General features: G+C 37.8%; 2 protein-coding genes across 6 annotated transcripts in view; one reads left to right on the top strand and one right to left on the bottom strand.

The window, feature by feature from the left end:
• Positions 1-8,410, top strand: part of mip130 (Myb-interacting protein 130) — a 79,946-nt gene extending 71,536 nt beyond the window's left edge. For 4 of the 5 annotated variants that reach the window (XM_067782852.1, XM_067782855.1, XM_067782854.1 and 1 more), the window contains exon 2: positions 5,442-8,410. In XM_067782852.1, the coding sequence (XP_067638953.1) occupies positions 5,478-7,478 (2,001 nt within the window). In that variant the 5' untranslated portion in view covers positions 5,442-5,477 and the 3' untranslated portion in view covers positions 7,479-8,410. Of the gene's footprint in view, positions 1-4,369; positions 4,386-5,441 lie in introns of those variants that run through there. The other variant, XM_067782856.1, reaches the window with a different exon arrangement.
• eIF2Bepsilon (eukaryotic translation initiation factor 2B subunit epsilon) lies at positions 8,330-11,162 on the bottom strand. The gene is made up of 7 exons (XM_067782851.1): positions 10,995-11,162; positions 10,802-10,926; positions 10,545-10,736; positions 9,637-10,490; positions 9,093-9,314; positions 8,714-9,000; positions 8,330-8,645 (listed from the first exon to the last, which is right to left on the bottom strand). Exons 1-7 carry the CDS (start codon positions 11,088-11,090, stop codon positions 8,421-8,423), a joined length of 2,001 nt encoding a protein of 666 aa, XP_067638952.1. The 5' UTR covers positions 11,091-11,162; the 3' UTR covers positions 8,330-8,420.
• Between the last annotated feature and the right edge of the window lie 5,446 nt (positions 11,163-16,608).

Below are 16,608 nucleotides of genomic sequence, written 5' to 3'. Positions count from 1 at the left end.
ATGTTGAGGCGACAGACTTGCTGACCTCTTATGTCTCTTAAGCAAGCGCGACCATGTCTGTGTTTTTGATATTCGACATATTGTTTCACGTCTGGATTGTATCCATCCGTTGAAATAAAGCGCTCCACAAATTCAATAATGGGTCCAACATTTATAGTTCCATCTATCTCTAATGTAGGTGCATCGCTCAACCAATACATTCCATGACAGTGAGGTGAGCCTCTGTGTTGGAACTCAATTCTCCAGTAAAAATGAGTGAGCACATGTGGCTCGAAAATTTTAGATTTCAACAACTTTACCATCTGTCTGAATCGGTAATCAAAATATCTAGAACATGTGACAGGATCTGTCCTTATCAGGCGAGCTTTTTCCGAATTAGAAAGTTGTGCAGCTTCATCTTCTGAAAGATCTTTCTTGTCCACAAGTTTGGATAGAATAACCAAAAGTTCTGGCCATTTGGTCTCTGCAGCCGATAAAGTAATAAATAATGTAGGCAAACCAAACTGACGAATCATTGCTAACACCTTTTTTTCTCTGATTCCCAGTGAGCAGGTGATGATCTAAGTCCTTTTAAAATATGATATCCTTCATCATGTTGGACTAAGTTGGTTACAAAATTTGAGTCTACCATGTTTGCTGTCGTAATAAGGCAGGTTCCGAACTTGTTTCTTAAACAAATAGAAATCGCTTCTTTAATGCGATGTAATTCATAATATTTATACTTCCATAGCAAGTTATAAACACGCGCACAGCGTCGATCATATCTTCGTACTTCTGATCGCGCTATTTTGCTATATGTTAGATCAGTTGTTCTTTTTTTGCCACAAAATATTGTTGGAAAAGATAACTCCTCCGCATCATCGTCTCGTGTTATGTCGATGGGAGTTCGCCCTTCACCAGGAGCTATTTCCATTCGTTCCAGTGGAAGGTTTTCAATGGGCTCGTTGTCCAAAAGAGTTCTTGTCCTCCGGGATTTATTTCATCTTCTAAACTAGCCTCAATTTCAATATTGTGTAGAGAACTCTGTAATGCTTTACGATATTCTCATCGTTTGGATCTGCTAGAAATTGAACGGTTTCGCTGTTCCTATAGTCCGCTAACCATCTTTCGGACAATTGAATATTATGGAAACGATACAGATCTGTATCCATGAGCCACTGAAGTGCTGCTATTACTCTTGCTGGCCTTATAGTGTCTACTATAAAGCTATGGTTATACTCCAAACGACGTTTTAAGTGTACTTGGATCACTTGTGCATCCTCAAATCTTCGAGGAAGAGTGGTAACTGTCTGAACTACGGAAATAGGAACATTTACAACCGCTCCTCTAACAGCACATTGGCGCTCGTACCCGAGAGATACTATTCTCATAAAAGGATTTCTTGGAGATATAAGCCGTTCTTCTAGGCATGTCAGATTCTTCAAAACATCAGGTATGTCTGGAAATTGGAGGCCATTAGCCAAACAAATGTTTGGAATTTTGCCTGTCATAACCTGACGATAGCACGTTGAACAAAATGTGAATTTTCCTGCTCTGCTTGGAAATTAATTTTCTAAAAAAAATATTTTGTTGAGCTGGAGTTGTGGATATTTATTTGAAAGAGAAGATTTGTTCAGTTTTTTGATTTGGTGCGAAAACCATGTCCCCCACAGCATACATATACAATAGTCGGTCCTTCTTTTATATTTAACTCATATTGCTCATAGTGTGTTAAATGCCGTGACCGAATTTGATTGTTATGCCCTTCTTCTGTTGCATCAGGCAAGAGGTTATCTCGATATGCTGATGTTCTTGAACGCTGTCTCTCGTTACCTCTTCTTCGGTTTTCTTCATTAGACCTATGAAGCTGGACATGTTCGCGTGCGCTGTATCTGTTACTTTCCAGGGACATTCGAGTTTGTTGTCGAGATATTCGCCTTTGCGATGTATTTATCAGTTGCTTGCGACGTCTTGTGATTGGATTTGATCTTCGTTGAGTTCTCGAGAGCCTATCACGAATTTGTTCACCCTGCCTCAATTCGTGAAAATTCCTTCTACACCTATGGGCATTGGTGTTTCTCGCTTGCTCTTCTTCTATTACTATAGGATTTCGTCGTCGTGTTGCTCGGGCGACTGAATCACGAACCCGTTCCTCCCCCCTAAGTTCTCGAACATTCCGTCTTAATCTATGATTTTCGGTATTACGGGATTGTTCTTCCACTTAAAATTGAGATTTCCCTTCGTGCTGCTCGTGCCACTGAGTCACGAACACGTTCCGGCTCCCTCAATTCAGGAATATTTCGTCTAACCCTATGCTCCAAAGTGTTTCGGGCTTGTTCTTCCTCTCTTACAATTGAGGTTTCGCTTCCTGCTGCTCGCGACAATGAGTCACGAACGCGTTCAGGCTCCCTGAATTCAGGAATATTTCGTCTAACCCTATGCTCTAAAGTATTTCGGGCTTGTTCTTCCTCTCCTACAATTGAGCTTTCCCTTCGTACGGCTCGTGCCACTGAGTCCCGAACGCGCTCCGGCTCCCTCAATTCAGGTATATTTCGTCTAACCCTATGATCCAAAGTATTTCGGGCTTGTTCTTCCTCTCTTACAATTGAGGTTTCCCTTCGTGCTGCTCGTGCCACTGAGTCCCGAACGCGCTCCGGTTCGTAACCACGTTAAAATGTTTTATGGGCTTGGTATAAAAGACTCAAATATTTTGAACGAATAAATTTAAAAAAAAGTTGAAAAATATTGGAAGTGTTTAATAAAGTAAGTTTTCAAAAACTCTTAAAATATTTTATAAACAATAGTTAAAAGTCGTTAGAAACACTTGAAATAATAATTGTTCGAAACGAAAAATATTGAACTAACGAAAGCTACCTATTAATTTTGAAAAAGCACTCGAAAAGTTAAGCAAATTTAAGTAATAAACTAAATAACACACATTCCATAACCCGCCAACTAAAAAAAGGTTGAGCAAAACAGCTTTTAATAATTTATGGTTGATTTTCAAAAATAATTTGTTTAATAGAAGACTATTATATAATATATTATATATTTCAGGGGCGAAAATTTATATAAGCAGTCAGAATAATATAAAAATACACATTAAATATTTTATGGGTGCTTTCCAAAAATAATTTGTGTATAATAGAAGACTATTATATATATATATATTATATATTTCACGTGCGAAAGTTTATATACGCACTCAGAATTATTAAATACTTTATGGGTGATTTTCAAAAATAATTTGTATAATAGAAGACTATTATATTTATATATTATATATTTCAGGGGCGAAAGTTTATATAAACACTCAGAATTATATAAAAACGCAATTTAAATATTTTATGGGTGATTTTCAAAAATAATTTGTATAATAGAAGACTATTATATATATATTATATATTTCAGGGGCGAAAGTTTATATAAACACTCAGAATTATTTAAAAACACACTTTAAATATTTTATGGGTGATTTTCAAAAATAATTTTTATAGTAGACTATTATATATATATTATATATTTCACGGGCCAAAGTTTATATATGCACTCAGAATTATATAACAACGCACTTTAAATATTTTTTGGGTGATTTTCACGAGTGAAAGTTTAAAAAACGACACTCAGAATTATATGATTGTTTAGGAAAAACACATCAAAAATTTAGTAACAAAAGTTTACACACACTTTAATAATTTAATGAACAAAATAAAACTGATAATTTTTTTACACAACACAAAAATTATGTAATTGATTGGTTTAACTCGTTAAAAAGCGCATCGAATTTGATATTAATACTTTACAAATTTAAATTAACTGTTTTGAAAAAAAAAAAACACGCGTATTTCCTTTGCAAGTAAAATAATTGTAATTTATCTAAATATTTTATATTTTGAGAACACGTACGATGTATTTGAAGCCGCAATAATTACTGAAGAAATGTTTTAAGAAGATATCTAAGAATGAAGGAGTTAGGTAGAAATAATATGCACTCTAGATATTTACTGACAATAAAAAACGTAGTAGTTTTGAAGGAAGCGTGTATATACGTAAATGTATGGTTACAGCGCACAATAGCACCACCAAAAACGGGTACGTTTCTACATAACCGCAGACGTAGCAGCAAATAAATGTCGCAAGCAGCGTTAGATTTAGTTGAACATTTTACCCCTTTAAAAGCAGGCAGGCAAATTGATTTAGCTTCGAAGAAAAGCGTTTTAAATTGATAAAAATAAGTTTCAACGTATTTTACTCAAGGCCATTAGAAAGATTAAATAGAGAGGACCAACATTTTGTAGGCGTTAAAAATATATTCTTCGAACTTTGCATACAAACAGACAGACGGACAGACGGACATGGCTAAATCAACTCAGCTCTTCATCCTGGTTATTTCGGTATACTTAATGGTGGGTCTATATATTTTCCTTTAAGGACTTACAATTTTGGGTTTCGTGACGAAATTAATATACCATTTCATTTTCATGAAAGGTATAATAAAGTAAAATAAAAGCGTTGGCTATACATTAAGAGTCCATTTCATTTTATTTGTAAACTAAGGAGGTGTGACCTCTTAAAATTGGCATAAATGTTATCTGAGGGTTTCCCAACGATTATTTATCAGTTCAATCGTTATAAACAATTTACATAAATCGCGTGATTTTTTATTCCAAATTACCTTTTTTTTATGAAATAAATACACGAATGAAAAAGGTAAACGGACCTTTTCCATTCGTTAGTACTATTAACAACATCTACATATGTTCGCATAAATTAAACAAATAACTTATGAAATTATACAACAATACCTAAATTTAAACAAATTAAAATATTGGTTTGTGGCTTTATGCATATGTTATTGTTGTTATTGTAGCGATAAGGACATTCCTTGGGGAGTGCTATCGAGTTGATGGTCATTTGCCGGATGCAGATCCGGTACCAAGCCCTCCCACCCCCTAGATGCATGAGGAGCTCGGGGTGGCCAGCGTCTCGGCTGTTAATGAAACAGGATTCGCCACGGATATGTGAGGTTGTCAAATGTCTTTGGAGAAGCTATGTATTGAATCCGGTATTTTAGTCGCCTCTTACGACAGGCACACCTACCGCGGGTGTATTCTAACCACCTAACCCGCTGGGGGTGATACATATTAACGTGTCGTTATATAAAAATATCTTACGAAAATGTAAAAAGTGATGTTATTAACGTAATCACCTTAACCACAAATTACTTATAAATTGTTTATAACAATTGAACTGATAAATACTCGTTGGGAACCCCTCAGATAACATTTATGCCAAATTTCATAGGTCAAAAGGTAGCGGGCGTTTTTGCATTGCGCCAGGTCAGAAGACTACCACCGAGATACCTTCATCCTAATTTTTTTTAATTAACCCTCGACAATTTTTCACTCACCATAGCAATAATTTTAAAAAATAACCTCTTCAAATTCTTTCATTGCTTTCAGATCTATTCCCTTGGTTGATCAAACTTACTGCGCGATATGTCAGACGAATCGGAAACGATGTCGAAGAAGTCACGTAAATCACGTTCGACGCCCACATTCTCAGACGATGAACACATCGAACCACCAGCATTTAGTTTGGCTACATTAGGACTGCGTCGTGTCGGGTCAGCCCCACCACCCAAACCACAACCGCAGCAACCCATACAAATGCTAAATGCACGAGGTATGCCTGCACGCATACGTAAACGAAATCGTTTTTTCTTTGACGACAACATCATTAACGATGATAAACCACTACGTATGAGTTTGTCACCACGTAAAATGCCAATGAAAGGAAGCGCATCACCACACAAGACACCAACCAAAGTGTTGAAGAAACGCAAAGGCGTCATATCACGTTATATGCGCTCGGATGAAAAAAAGAAAAGCACCGAAGTACCGACCACACCAACTCGCAACAGCTCTCATTCGCATGCTTCGAGCTCGACAACAAACACTACGCCCAAATCGAGTACACGCCAAAGCGGTGTGCCAATTACACCAACAAAAACCAACGCCTCCTCAAAAGCCAACATGACTGTGGCCACCATTATACCGGCTGATAAAAAGATTGGTCAAAGCATTGGATTGCGTTTGCGAAATCTACTCAAATTACCAAAAGCACATCGTTGGGTTATATTCGAATGGTTTTATTCATTCTTGGACAAAGCTCTATTTGAGGGTGAGAATGATTTTCAAGTTTGCTTAGCGGAATCATTTCCAAATTTATGTACACGGCAATTAACGCGCGCGGAATGGCGTCAAATACGCGCACTGATGGGAAAACCTCGCCGTTGCTCGCAAGCCTTCTTCGAAGAAGAAAGGCGTGAATTGGAGCGCCGACGGCTAAAAATACGCTACATACAAACTCGTAAATCGGGTGATATTAAAGATTTGAATTATGTGCGCGATTTGCCAGATAAGATCCCTTTGCCATTGCCGATAGGCACCAAAGTGACGGCACGTTTGCGTGTGCCTCAGGATGGTATTTTTAGTGGTACAGTTGATGCTTTCGATTCAATGTGTTCAACATATCGCATCACGTTCGATCGTAACGGTTTGGGTACACATTCTATACCAGATTTTGAAATTGTATCGGAAAACTTTCATGAAATGCTGCCAATACAAAGCATTACACGAGACAGTCGACCAAACTTGATGAGCATTTTTAATGGAAGTGTGTCGCCATTACGCAATATGCGTAACATACGCTCAGCATTAAATATGAACTTAAACAAGAGTGATCCAGTGCTGGCACAGGAAGTGATCGAAAGTCCTTTCAAGGATCCCGTATTAGGACGTGACAACATTAACGGTTATCCAGCAAAGTTATTGGAGACGCTTGTACGCTTAAAACGTGCTTTAGCTTCAAAACGCTCTAAATTGCAACGCCTCTGCGAAATGAACAATGAAGCAGAGCTGAAAGCTTCACAACAACTTGCCGCAGCACATAATAATTCAAATTCATCGTCCGATGAATCACAAAATACCAATGAGACAGTGCCACAATTGAGTGAGGAATTCCAGAGGCGTTATGCATCAGTTGTGATTTCAATGGAAAAAATGAACCGTGATATGCAAGATTATTTGAACGATGTACAAGCATTTGCTGGCGACTTAACACGCGATCCTCAAGTGCAGGCAATGTTGGCGCCCTCGTATTTGCGTGAGAAGTGCCGCGAAGCAGCTGAGGATGCAGTGCAGCGCAATAACCAGGGAACAGTGCAGAATAAAAACGTACTGGGGTTAATTAAAAATCTTGCAACCGTTTTACTGGTAGCCTCACACTTGGGTAATGATGGCAATTCAGCTGAAGTTTCGAAAGTGCTGGAAGGTTGTATTGAGGAAGTGCGTTCAAGTTTGTGTGGCGTGAATGTTGAAACGTTTCAAAAGAATGTTCAAATACATTTACATCATGTACGCATGCTGGCGGCCAATAATAATATGATGGTGGGCAATACAGCTATATCGACCGCTGGAGGTGCAATTGATAGATAAACGTTTGGAAATTGTTGGAATACGACTTACGCAATAAATAATGACAATGAATATGGATTCGACAGTGCATAGGATGTTAATTTATATATACGTAGTACCAATTGAATTACAATCCCTTTAAACAATTTTAATTTCTAACCACCAATGACTAATCAATAATTATAAGAGTTTGCAACAATTTCCGAGTAATTTCCTGCGTTTGTTAACAAACACCCTATCGACAGTAAATTACTTTTTCTTGAACTGCTATAAGAAAAATTAAAATAAAAAAATTTATGAGTTTAAGGTACCAGTAAATTTCAATGTAATTTTATTGCTTTTATTTGAAGCAATTTTTAATTTATAATTTTTATTTAATAATTTGGGAAAAGTTTAAACAACGTGATAGTAAATCACTTCAAAGCCTTATCTCCCGGGAGTATGTACTGTGTAAAAAGAATAATAATAATAATGCAAGGAAGGCAATTGGGATAAAGTTTACAACAACTAAGGCACGACGTGGCTGAATGCTTTTGTAACACTTCAACCATTGTATGAGTGTGTGTTCAAATCCCACTCCCGGGAGAAAAGGCTTTGAAGAGATCTACAAGGTATAATCGAAACAGCTGTCGCCTTGTCCGTCCTGATGTCACGTTGTTTAAATTTTTCCCAAATTATTAAATTATTACATTTACATTGAAACTCGGTGTTTTGTTGTTCATTTAAGTTTTAACTTAATCTGTGCTTATGCATTCTAAAAACAAGAATAAACTTTGCCTATATGTATCTTTATTCCGAGTTGGTATCGTTCTCTAGAGATAATGATTCTGAAATGGTTGCACTATGTACCTTACTACTAACGATAATAAGACTTTTTGTTTCTTCAGTTTTTAAGTATGTGTTGGATTTTTCTTTTTATTTATAATCAAATAAAATTTAACAAATTAAGAAAAGGCGAGTATATTAATCACTTTCTGCTGCATCATCATTGTCTTCCTCCTCTTCACTAGATTGATTAAGCCATTCAATAAGTTCTGTCAGACTTTGACGTAAACTACGGTGTTCGAGAGAATCCAGTTGGGAATACCATGCCATAATAGCTTTTTCACTTACAAAATCCTTGTCATATAAGTAGTGTACAATTTTTGAAATTTTGCTGCGTATATGTTCATTTTCTTCATAGATATCCTGAGCGCAACAGAATAGCAGTTCATTTATTATAATCTATTATCTAACTAAATGGCATCACTACTTACTTGCAATGCCTTCAAACATTCTAACATAGCCTCATCTCTTTTGATATAATTCGACATCACCGGACCCAATTGTTTCATTACTTTGTTGATGGCAACGAGAACATTTTGATTGGCAGGCTCTTTAATATCTTGTAGACTGAATATAGCCTTTACCACATAGAAATTCACTTCTTTTAGTGACATATTATACGCATAACGTGAAGAATTAATTTCCAATATAAGAAAGTCTGGATTGGATTTTTCACGGAAACCGCGTTCCAATGAATCTATTACTTCGGCCAAAAAGACTGTTGTAACATAGCGAAATGAATTGCAATAGTAATAACAAGTAGAGGAAATATTAGTGTAAGTAGAAATTTAAAAAAACGCAAACGTTTACTATTTGTATCGTCGACCGTTGGTGTAAGTGCACGTGATTCGTCATCGCTGCTGGACGTGTAATCGCTCTCCTCACAAGTATTGGTCGTTTTGGTCACCTTCGGAATACCAATGGCGGCCCTTGGCAGTACATTGTCCTCTGAGTCAGATGCGTATGTAGGTAGTGTGTCTTGTTTATCATCTACGATGTATGCATTATCGCCGAGTTTTTCCACCACTTCATCTATCGTGTAGAAAAAAAGAAAGTATTTAAGCAAACCTTGTGTCTGCCTGTGGGGGAAATAAAACTTCATGTTGAAAAATCCAAAAGCTATCATTTTTTGCAACGAACTTAATTGTACTAAATTAGTTTCAACCTGCATCCCCATTTCTTTACTTCTTGCATTTGAAAATATCCAATAGGCAATTTGCTAACGACATACGACCAAGTAATGTAGGTCAGATTAATAGTTTACACTATTTTAGTTATATAATTTTTGGAGGGAGTCTCTTAAGAAGTTTCACTAAAATATGTCGATCAAGCTTTGATCCAAATTGATACTCACCATGCTCGCTTACTGAGCATTTCACCACAACAGTTTTAATTGACTTTCCGGCTGCTATAACACATTTCGCACCCACTACTGTGCCTTCGGCCAGCACTGCGCCAGGCCCAATTATGGCACAATTGCCAATTACACAGCAATCTAGCAGACAACCATCCCCTACGCTTACACCATCCATGAGAAAAGCATTTACAAGTGTACAATTTTTGCCTATTTTGCAATTCTTTCCAATAACGCTACAACTCACAGTAGTACCTGCTTCCACATGGCTATTTGCTTCTACAGCAACATTTTCTCGTAGCGTCGCTCTCATGACTGTTGAAGATGGGCTCTTATAAATATTATTCTTGTTATAAATATATTGCTGCGTGAAGCAGTTTATGCCCATATCTGGTGCAAGCGGATATGCCCAGCGATTCATTACATCCTGACTAACCGTAGCATATGTAAGCCAGTTATTGACTTTACGTGCATATTGACTACGTGGGAGTAGCGACACATAGATACGACTATCGAGTATTTCTTCATTAATAAGTATACCGCGTATAAAGTCATCACGTGTTTCGAAATCAAAATTGTCGCTGAACAAAGCGAGCATTGATTGCGAGCCAATAGCTATTTGTGGATCAATCAAATTATGCATTAGTGCCACCTCGGAATTGTGCAAAAACACTTCAAGTGGCACCTCAAAGTGTGATTCTTTGCCATGCATACGCAAACGTTGGTGGTGGTGTAGCCGTTTATTTTGTTGATCGACAGCAATCATTATCTCATTGCCAGTGCGTGCATGGGATGTGGGCGCTTCCTTGAAAATTAGTGTAGCTGCAGCTCCTTTGTCATATTTTGCAGTTTTTCTTAAAGTATTCAAAAGTGTTAGTAGTGGTACCCATGCTTTTAACACAACTCACTTGTGCTGTTCAAATATAGGCCTAAAATCCGCATTAGTAACTGTATCTGCGCCAAGTAATATAAAGTTTCCACGTATCAACGCCTTGGCATCTAAGTCGCGCATCGCATCACCAAAACACCGACAACCTTCGCCACCTATCACATGAGCTGTCATATTAATAGACCACGAGCTGAGTGATGCAATGCCATTTCTGCAAGTGAAATAAGAGTTGGAATTTACTTGGTTTTCAAATAAGGGAAAGCAGAAACAAATTACTTGATATGCTCTCGCACACTTTGTAAATGTAAACTCGAATAGACGAAGACTTCTTCGATTCCACTGCGATTGAGTGCATCCAGGGCATAATCCAATAGTGCAACATTTACCAAAGGTAACATCGCCTGTTGATAACAGAATAAAACATTTTAAAGACGTGACTGAAAGAAGATATGTTCTTGTTATTACTTACGGTAGAGTTGTCATCTGAAAAAGGCTGCAGCTGTTCCATATTATTATCTGCTATGAGTATAGCTTGAATTACTTCCTTTTCCCCAAATTGATTCATTTTTCAACGTTTTCTTGGGATTCAATTTTTTTTACTCCACGATACCTGAATTAGAGATGAGTGAAATATCGATTCTCGTTGTAACACCAATAAACTGGTATCGGCGGTTCCTCTGTGATAGTACTTCGTTACAATAGTAGTATATTTAGTAAATCCTTCCATCGCAAATTATGTATTAGACGACGCTGTTTATTCACGCACAATACACATACAGCCCAATTCTAAATATTCCCTCGGAATTTTGTTCTAGTGGATTTTTTTTATTCCAACGGAAAAATTCCTCAAATTCTTTTCTCCTAGGGAGAACAATAATTGGGGAATGGGAATTTCGAATTTTCGAAGTCAGCTGTTTTGTCAATTGCACTTTCATTGCGCATTTCTTATTTTGTTTAAAAAATTGCAAAGTTTAATTATTGTTGCGAATTTGTTTGAAATTAAGAAATAAAATGTAAACAATGCACAGTGTTGCATTTCATGTGTAATTCATTGAAAGGAGTAGTGAATTTGTGCCACAGCAACATCAACAGAGGAGCATAAGAAGAAGAAGACGGCGGGATAACACAAGCCGCCGGAGTTGCCTCCTTCCATTCAGCAAAGCAATTTTCTGGCGGCAAAGTTGAGTTGATTTCGTCTTTCGTCATATGCCAAAATCTATTGAAGCCTTCTTAAAAAATCCTAGCGCAATTTCTGGATGGCTGCATCAAATATACCAAGAGCTCTTCCGTTGCTTATGATATACTTTTCGACTTAAAATAAAGAATATTGTGGTAGAATTTACATATTTTAGCATAAATTTGTTCAAGTGTTCTTTCTTAAAATAACTAATTTCCTTTAACTATTTTGATGCATTCCCTTTACTTTTACAAATGAAAAAACTCCTAAGAAATGGCAGAGAAATCTCCCTCTCACTCACATTCATAATACCTACTTTTCTCCCATAACCTGTTTCCGCTTTTTCGAACATTGTTCAGAATAAGAGGAAAGGGAGAAGCAAAAAGCTCACAAGGAATTTTTATTTCGAATACGAAGAATGGGAGAAGGGAAAACTCGCACGGCGTTTTTGTTTAGAATGGGCTGATAGAATATTGAATATTAATTTATTTTAATATATACTTCACTTTGTTTTTTTGCCTTTCGAAAAGTCCATTTTTCTTTAAGAAGTGATGCACAATCAATTATTTCTTAACAAAACCAGCAAATTTGTCCCTAAAACTCTTTAGAAAATAGTAGTAGAAATCCAGTATATTTTTGCGCAGAACACCTTTCCGGAATGTCGGACTTCGACTGGGCTTATAAAAAAACTACCCTGGGTGAGTCTAACAAAGGTTTGGAGATCAAAATTAAGGGCCAATTAATGGTGACTTATAACCATATAACCATAACCAGATAAAACAGCTGATCGAACCTACCTTATGGAAATCAATGTAATCGATTAATGATGCCATACCATAACGCTAACGCCATAACCATACCATAGTCAACCAATTGGTTTTTGGTTTTTCGCCATATCCATAAGCTAAAAATATCTGAGTTGGAGAATTTATTAACTTTTTGTAGGTTTTATGTTTTGTTTTTTTTTTGGATATGTTCTGACTAGGAGACTTATTTTTTTTGATATACGTTTGTAATTTTTTGCGTTTTCTTAATTTTTATGAAATTTTCACAATTGTTAGCCGTTTGTACCTCGTTATAGCCCGTTCCTTTGTCTTCGATTGTGGACTCAGGCTTAGCATATTCCCTTCGGGCCTTATCACTGCCTCTCATTTTAAGAGGGCAGAGAAGTTTGACCTTCATAATGTAAGCAGTCCTTGGACATCGGTTACCGCCGTTTTCGGTCTTGCAGGAATTCACCGTGGGCATGAGACCTTCCGCCTGTCTCGAATTTTGGGTAAAATTTGGGGCGGTGTTCCTTTGATATATTGGTAGTGGCTTTAATATCCTGCACTCAAATGACGGGACAACTAACAAGGCAGAACTTTGGCAGGTCTCCCGAGGGTATTTTCCCGATGGCTTCTCAAGCCGTTGAAGTCGGCAGGAAACGTATTTATTTTTGTTTTCGATGGCCAGTAGCTCAAGCTTTTCCCACTCTTCACGCTCCTTTCACGGTATACTTTCAGCTAATAGAAAGGTTGTCTCACTTCCTTTATTTCCTCATGGTAGCATTCTTAGTGACGGGACAATTAACTAGGCAGTCCTTTGGCTGGTTTTCCGAGCGTATTTTTGCCATAGCTTCTCAAGCCATTTGAATTCCGAAGTAAACACATTTATTATTTTGTTTTTGATGGCCAGTACCTCAAGCTCTTCCCACTCGCTCCTTTCTCCGGATACTTACAACAAAGTACGTTTCACTTCCCTCATTAACTCATTGTAGCTTTCCCACACTTTCTTGTAGCATTAGGTTTCAACTTGGTCCTCTAAGCAGAGTTCTCCCTCTTGGTTGTAAAGCGTTCATTGCATTTTTACTGCCTCAAATGTTTGCGCATCTAAAACACTGTTTTGTTAATACAACAACAACATCTAAAATACTGCAACATGCCACCAGTCTATCACCTCATGGTCCCAAGATTTGCTTTTCGATCCGGAGACAGCCTAGTCGCTTGCTCGATCTTTTTATTCTTAAGCTCGATGCTGAATAAGGCCTGTTTCGGGCACCGAGGCGAATCCTGTATCTTTAGCTCTGGCGACCCCACGGTGGTCACATTAAATCTTTCCCGAGATGATCAGGTTTGTGCTTTAATGGTGTTTGCTACGAGAACGTACCAGATCTATATTCGTCAAGAGCCCATCAACTTCAATAAAACTCCCCAAAACCTTCGAGAAGTGCCTTTATCGCTTAAACAATAATATCAACCTCAATCTATTTAGGAAGGCTTCGTGGTGTAGGCTGGGCTTTTGTACTGTCCGGCCGAATCATCTTTGACCACAATGGCGTTGAAGTAGCAAAGGCTTATAAAGTTATACCTCCGGGCATTGTATGGGTTTATTTTACAATGCCTCCGGGAAAATTTAGGCCGAGAATGTCTTCAAATATGCGTCGAGATGCTTTTTTAAATTTTCCAACGAATTGACGGGACGGGACCGACTCCGAACGGCGTCTGAAAGCAGAAACGTTTTCGCTGATGAGCTTTTCATGGCAGAAATGCACTCGGAGTATTGGCAAAACTACTTCCGGGGGGCGTCCCCACATAAGAAAATTGCTTCTAATTGAAAAAAAAAACTTTTTATAAAGACTTCTTGTTTCGGGTCTTGACAATAGGACCTTCAGTGTGGTAGGTGAGTACGCTACTAATACACCACTGCGACCGCCAAGCACGACTTTTATATCATGCTCAGGTTAGGAGGCAAGCGCTCATGTAGAAACTCGTAGAGTGTGTCATTATCCCCATTGCCCTTCTCCTCCGTTCCCACCCCAAGTCCGACACTGAAAGTGCGCTTGCTTCTATTACAAATCCAGTAAATGTCACATATTTTTTTAAACTCATTTCAGTATTTTGCCCATCACATCTCTTGGATGGATGTGATGTCAGCCTTTGCCTTCCCAAAGGACGTCACTGTCCCAGGCAGCGGCATCATCATCCTCCTATATATGGTACACTCCAGGTGCTTACCATCTAATAGACGGCTTTTGAACGTTTGCAAATGAAACAAGTAAGGGAGGGACTGACTTCATACCTTCATACCTGAATGGAGCTAACCAATAATCTTATCCGATCCGTAATATCCGAATAATCGGCTCCCAATATCCGATGCTTTTTTAGGGTGATATTAACTTGCACGTTAGCATAGCCGGTCGTTTGTTTCAAAACATACACCCGCATGCACCCGTGCCTTATGCTGGCCGGACGCTGCCTATGGAGTTCCTCAATTACCCCTTAAACCGATTGTGTTGAGTGGTTTTGCAATTTTGTAGTCTTCTCATATTAGGACACCACCAAATGGATATTCAAAGACTACCCAGAGGATACTTGGGCGCAAGCGTAGGGGGAGTAGTGATCTGCTGCGAAAGAGTCACCCAGGCCATTCCCTGGTAAGTGGCGATCAGAAGCTTTTACACTTGTGTGGATTTTTACACAGGGGTCCTAACGCCTAATCTTTCTTGAAGTTATAGATATACCCCATATAAACTGTAATTTTTCCACCTTTTTTACGGCAAGAAGTTTCAAATTTCATGAAGTTTCATCAAATACTTACGTTTACGTAATATATTGTTGGAATACGTGATTCATAGTCATAGTTTTACATGCATACCATAAAAAACGTGAAACTTTGCATCCTCACACAAAGTACCTACCTGCTTTTATACCTTTCATGAAAATGAAATGGTATATTAACTTTGGCACGAATCTCAAAATGGTAAGTCCTTAAAGGCAAATAGATGGACCCACCATTAAGTATACCGAAATAATCAGGATGAAGAGCTGAGTTGATTTAGCTATGTCCGCCTGTCTGTTTGTATTCAAACTAGTCCCTCAATTTTTGAGATATCTTGATAAAATTTGGTGAGCGGGTGTATTTAGATGACCGATTACACATTTGTCGGAAAAGGCCGGATCGGACCACTATAGCAATATCCTACATACAACCGATTTTTCAGAAAAAGAGGATTTTTATCATATCTTCCTCAATTTATTTGAAGCTTCAAACTTCACCATATGCTTTCCTATATTGCACATAGTGCTGTCTGAAAAAATGGATGAGATCGGTCGTATATATAGCATATAGCCCCCACAACCGATTGTTCAGACAAGAAATTTTTCGTAATTACTGCCCCATTTTAAAAGCTAGGGGCTTCAAATTTCAACGAATACTCACGTATATAGCATATATTGTTGTCTGAAAAAATCATAGAGATCGGTAGTATATATTTTATGTATATGGTGGTATATAGTATATATATTGTCACGGATATTAACATCACTAAGTTATACCATCACTAAGGCGATGCCAAGGCCACGATAAGCAGTATTTACGTCAATAATCAAATCATGTATACACAGGCAGCCGAAAGATGTCACACACAGATGCATTTACTTATACGCCTATGTATGCGCGAGAGACTCTAAACTACAAACATTCACATCAATAATTCAATCATTATGTATCTACATAAACGAATAAATAATTGCGTCTACACATATGTACGTATACGAGCAGCGGAGCGGCAATGCACAAACACATGCATATATCTTATCTGAGTTGTCACAAGAGAGAGCAATAATTTGTGCACGTAGTTGTGGCTGGCGATTTTGTAGCCGAAACTAATTAGTAACTTCTGGAAATCGAAGAGCCTAGAAGTATGCAGCGTAAACTATAAAAGCGGGGCAGGCGAGTAAGAAGTAATTCAGTTTGAGTTGAGCTATCAATCAGTTTGATTAAGCACGCGATCTGGCGGCCAATAGTAGAGTTTCATTTGAGCTATCAATCAGTTTGGTTATTAAGCCAGCGAGTAGCAAAGCATAAGTGTTATTGTGAAGTACTTTAATAAAGGCCATTTTTCCATTGTTCAATATTGGAGTTA

The sequence above is a fragment of the Eurosta solidaginis genome, chromosome 4, assembly GCF_040869045.1.
Source record: "Eurosta solidaginis isolate ZX-2024a chromosome 4, ASM4086904v1, whole genome shotgun sequence".
Lineage (NCBI taxonomy): Eukaryota > Metazoa > Arthropoda > Insecta > Diptera > Tephritidae > Eurosta > Eurosta solidaginis.
The sequence above is the reverse complement of the archived record's forward strand: the minus strand, read 5'-3'. Positions and strand labels throughout refer to the sequence as shown.

Bases quoted from the DNA above. Each gene is read 5' to 3' on its own strand.
- eIF2Bepsilon (XM_067782851.1), bottom strand. From the start codon at position 11,090: ATGAATCAATTTGGGGAAAAGGAAGTAATTCAAGCTATACTCATAGCA. The intron at 10,491-10,544 runs GTGAGTTGTGTT...GAATACTTTAAG, and splicing joins CCTATATTTGAACAGCACAA to AAAAACTGCAAAATATGACA. The intron at 9,315-9,636 runs GTGAGTATCAAT...TCTACACGATAG, and splicing joins ATGCTCAGTAAGCGAGCATG to ATGAAGTGGTGGAAAAACTC.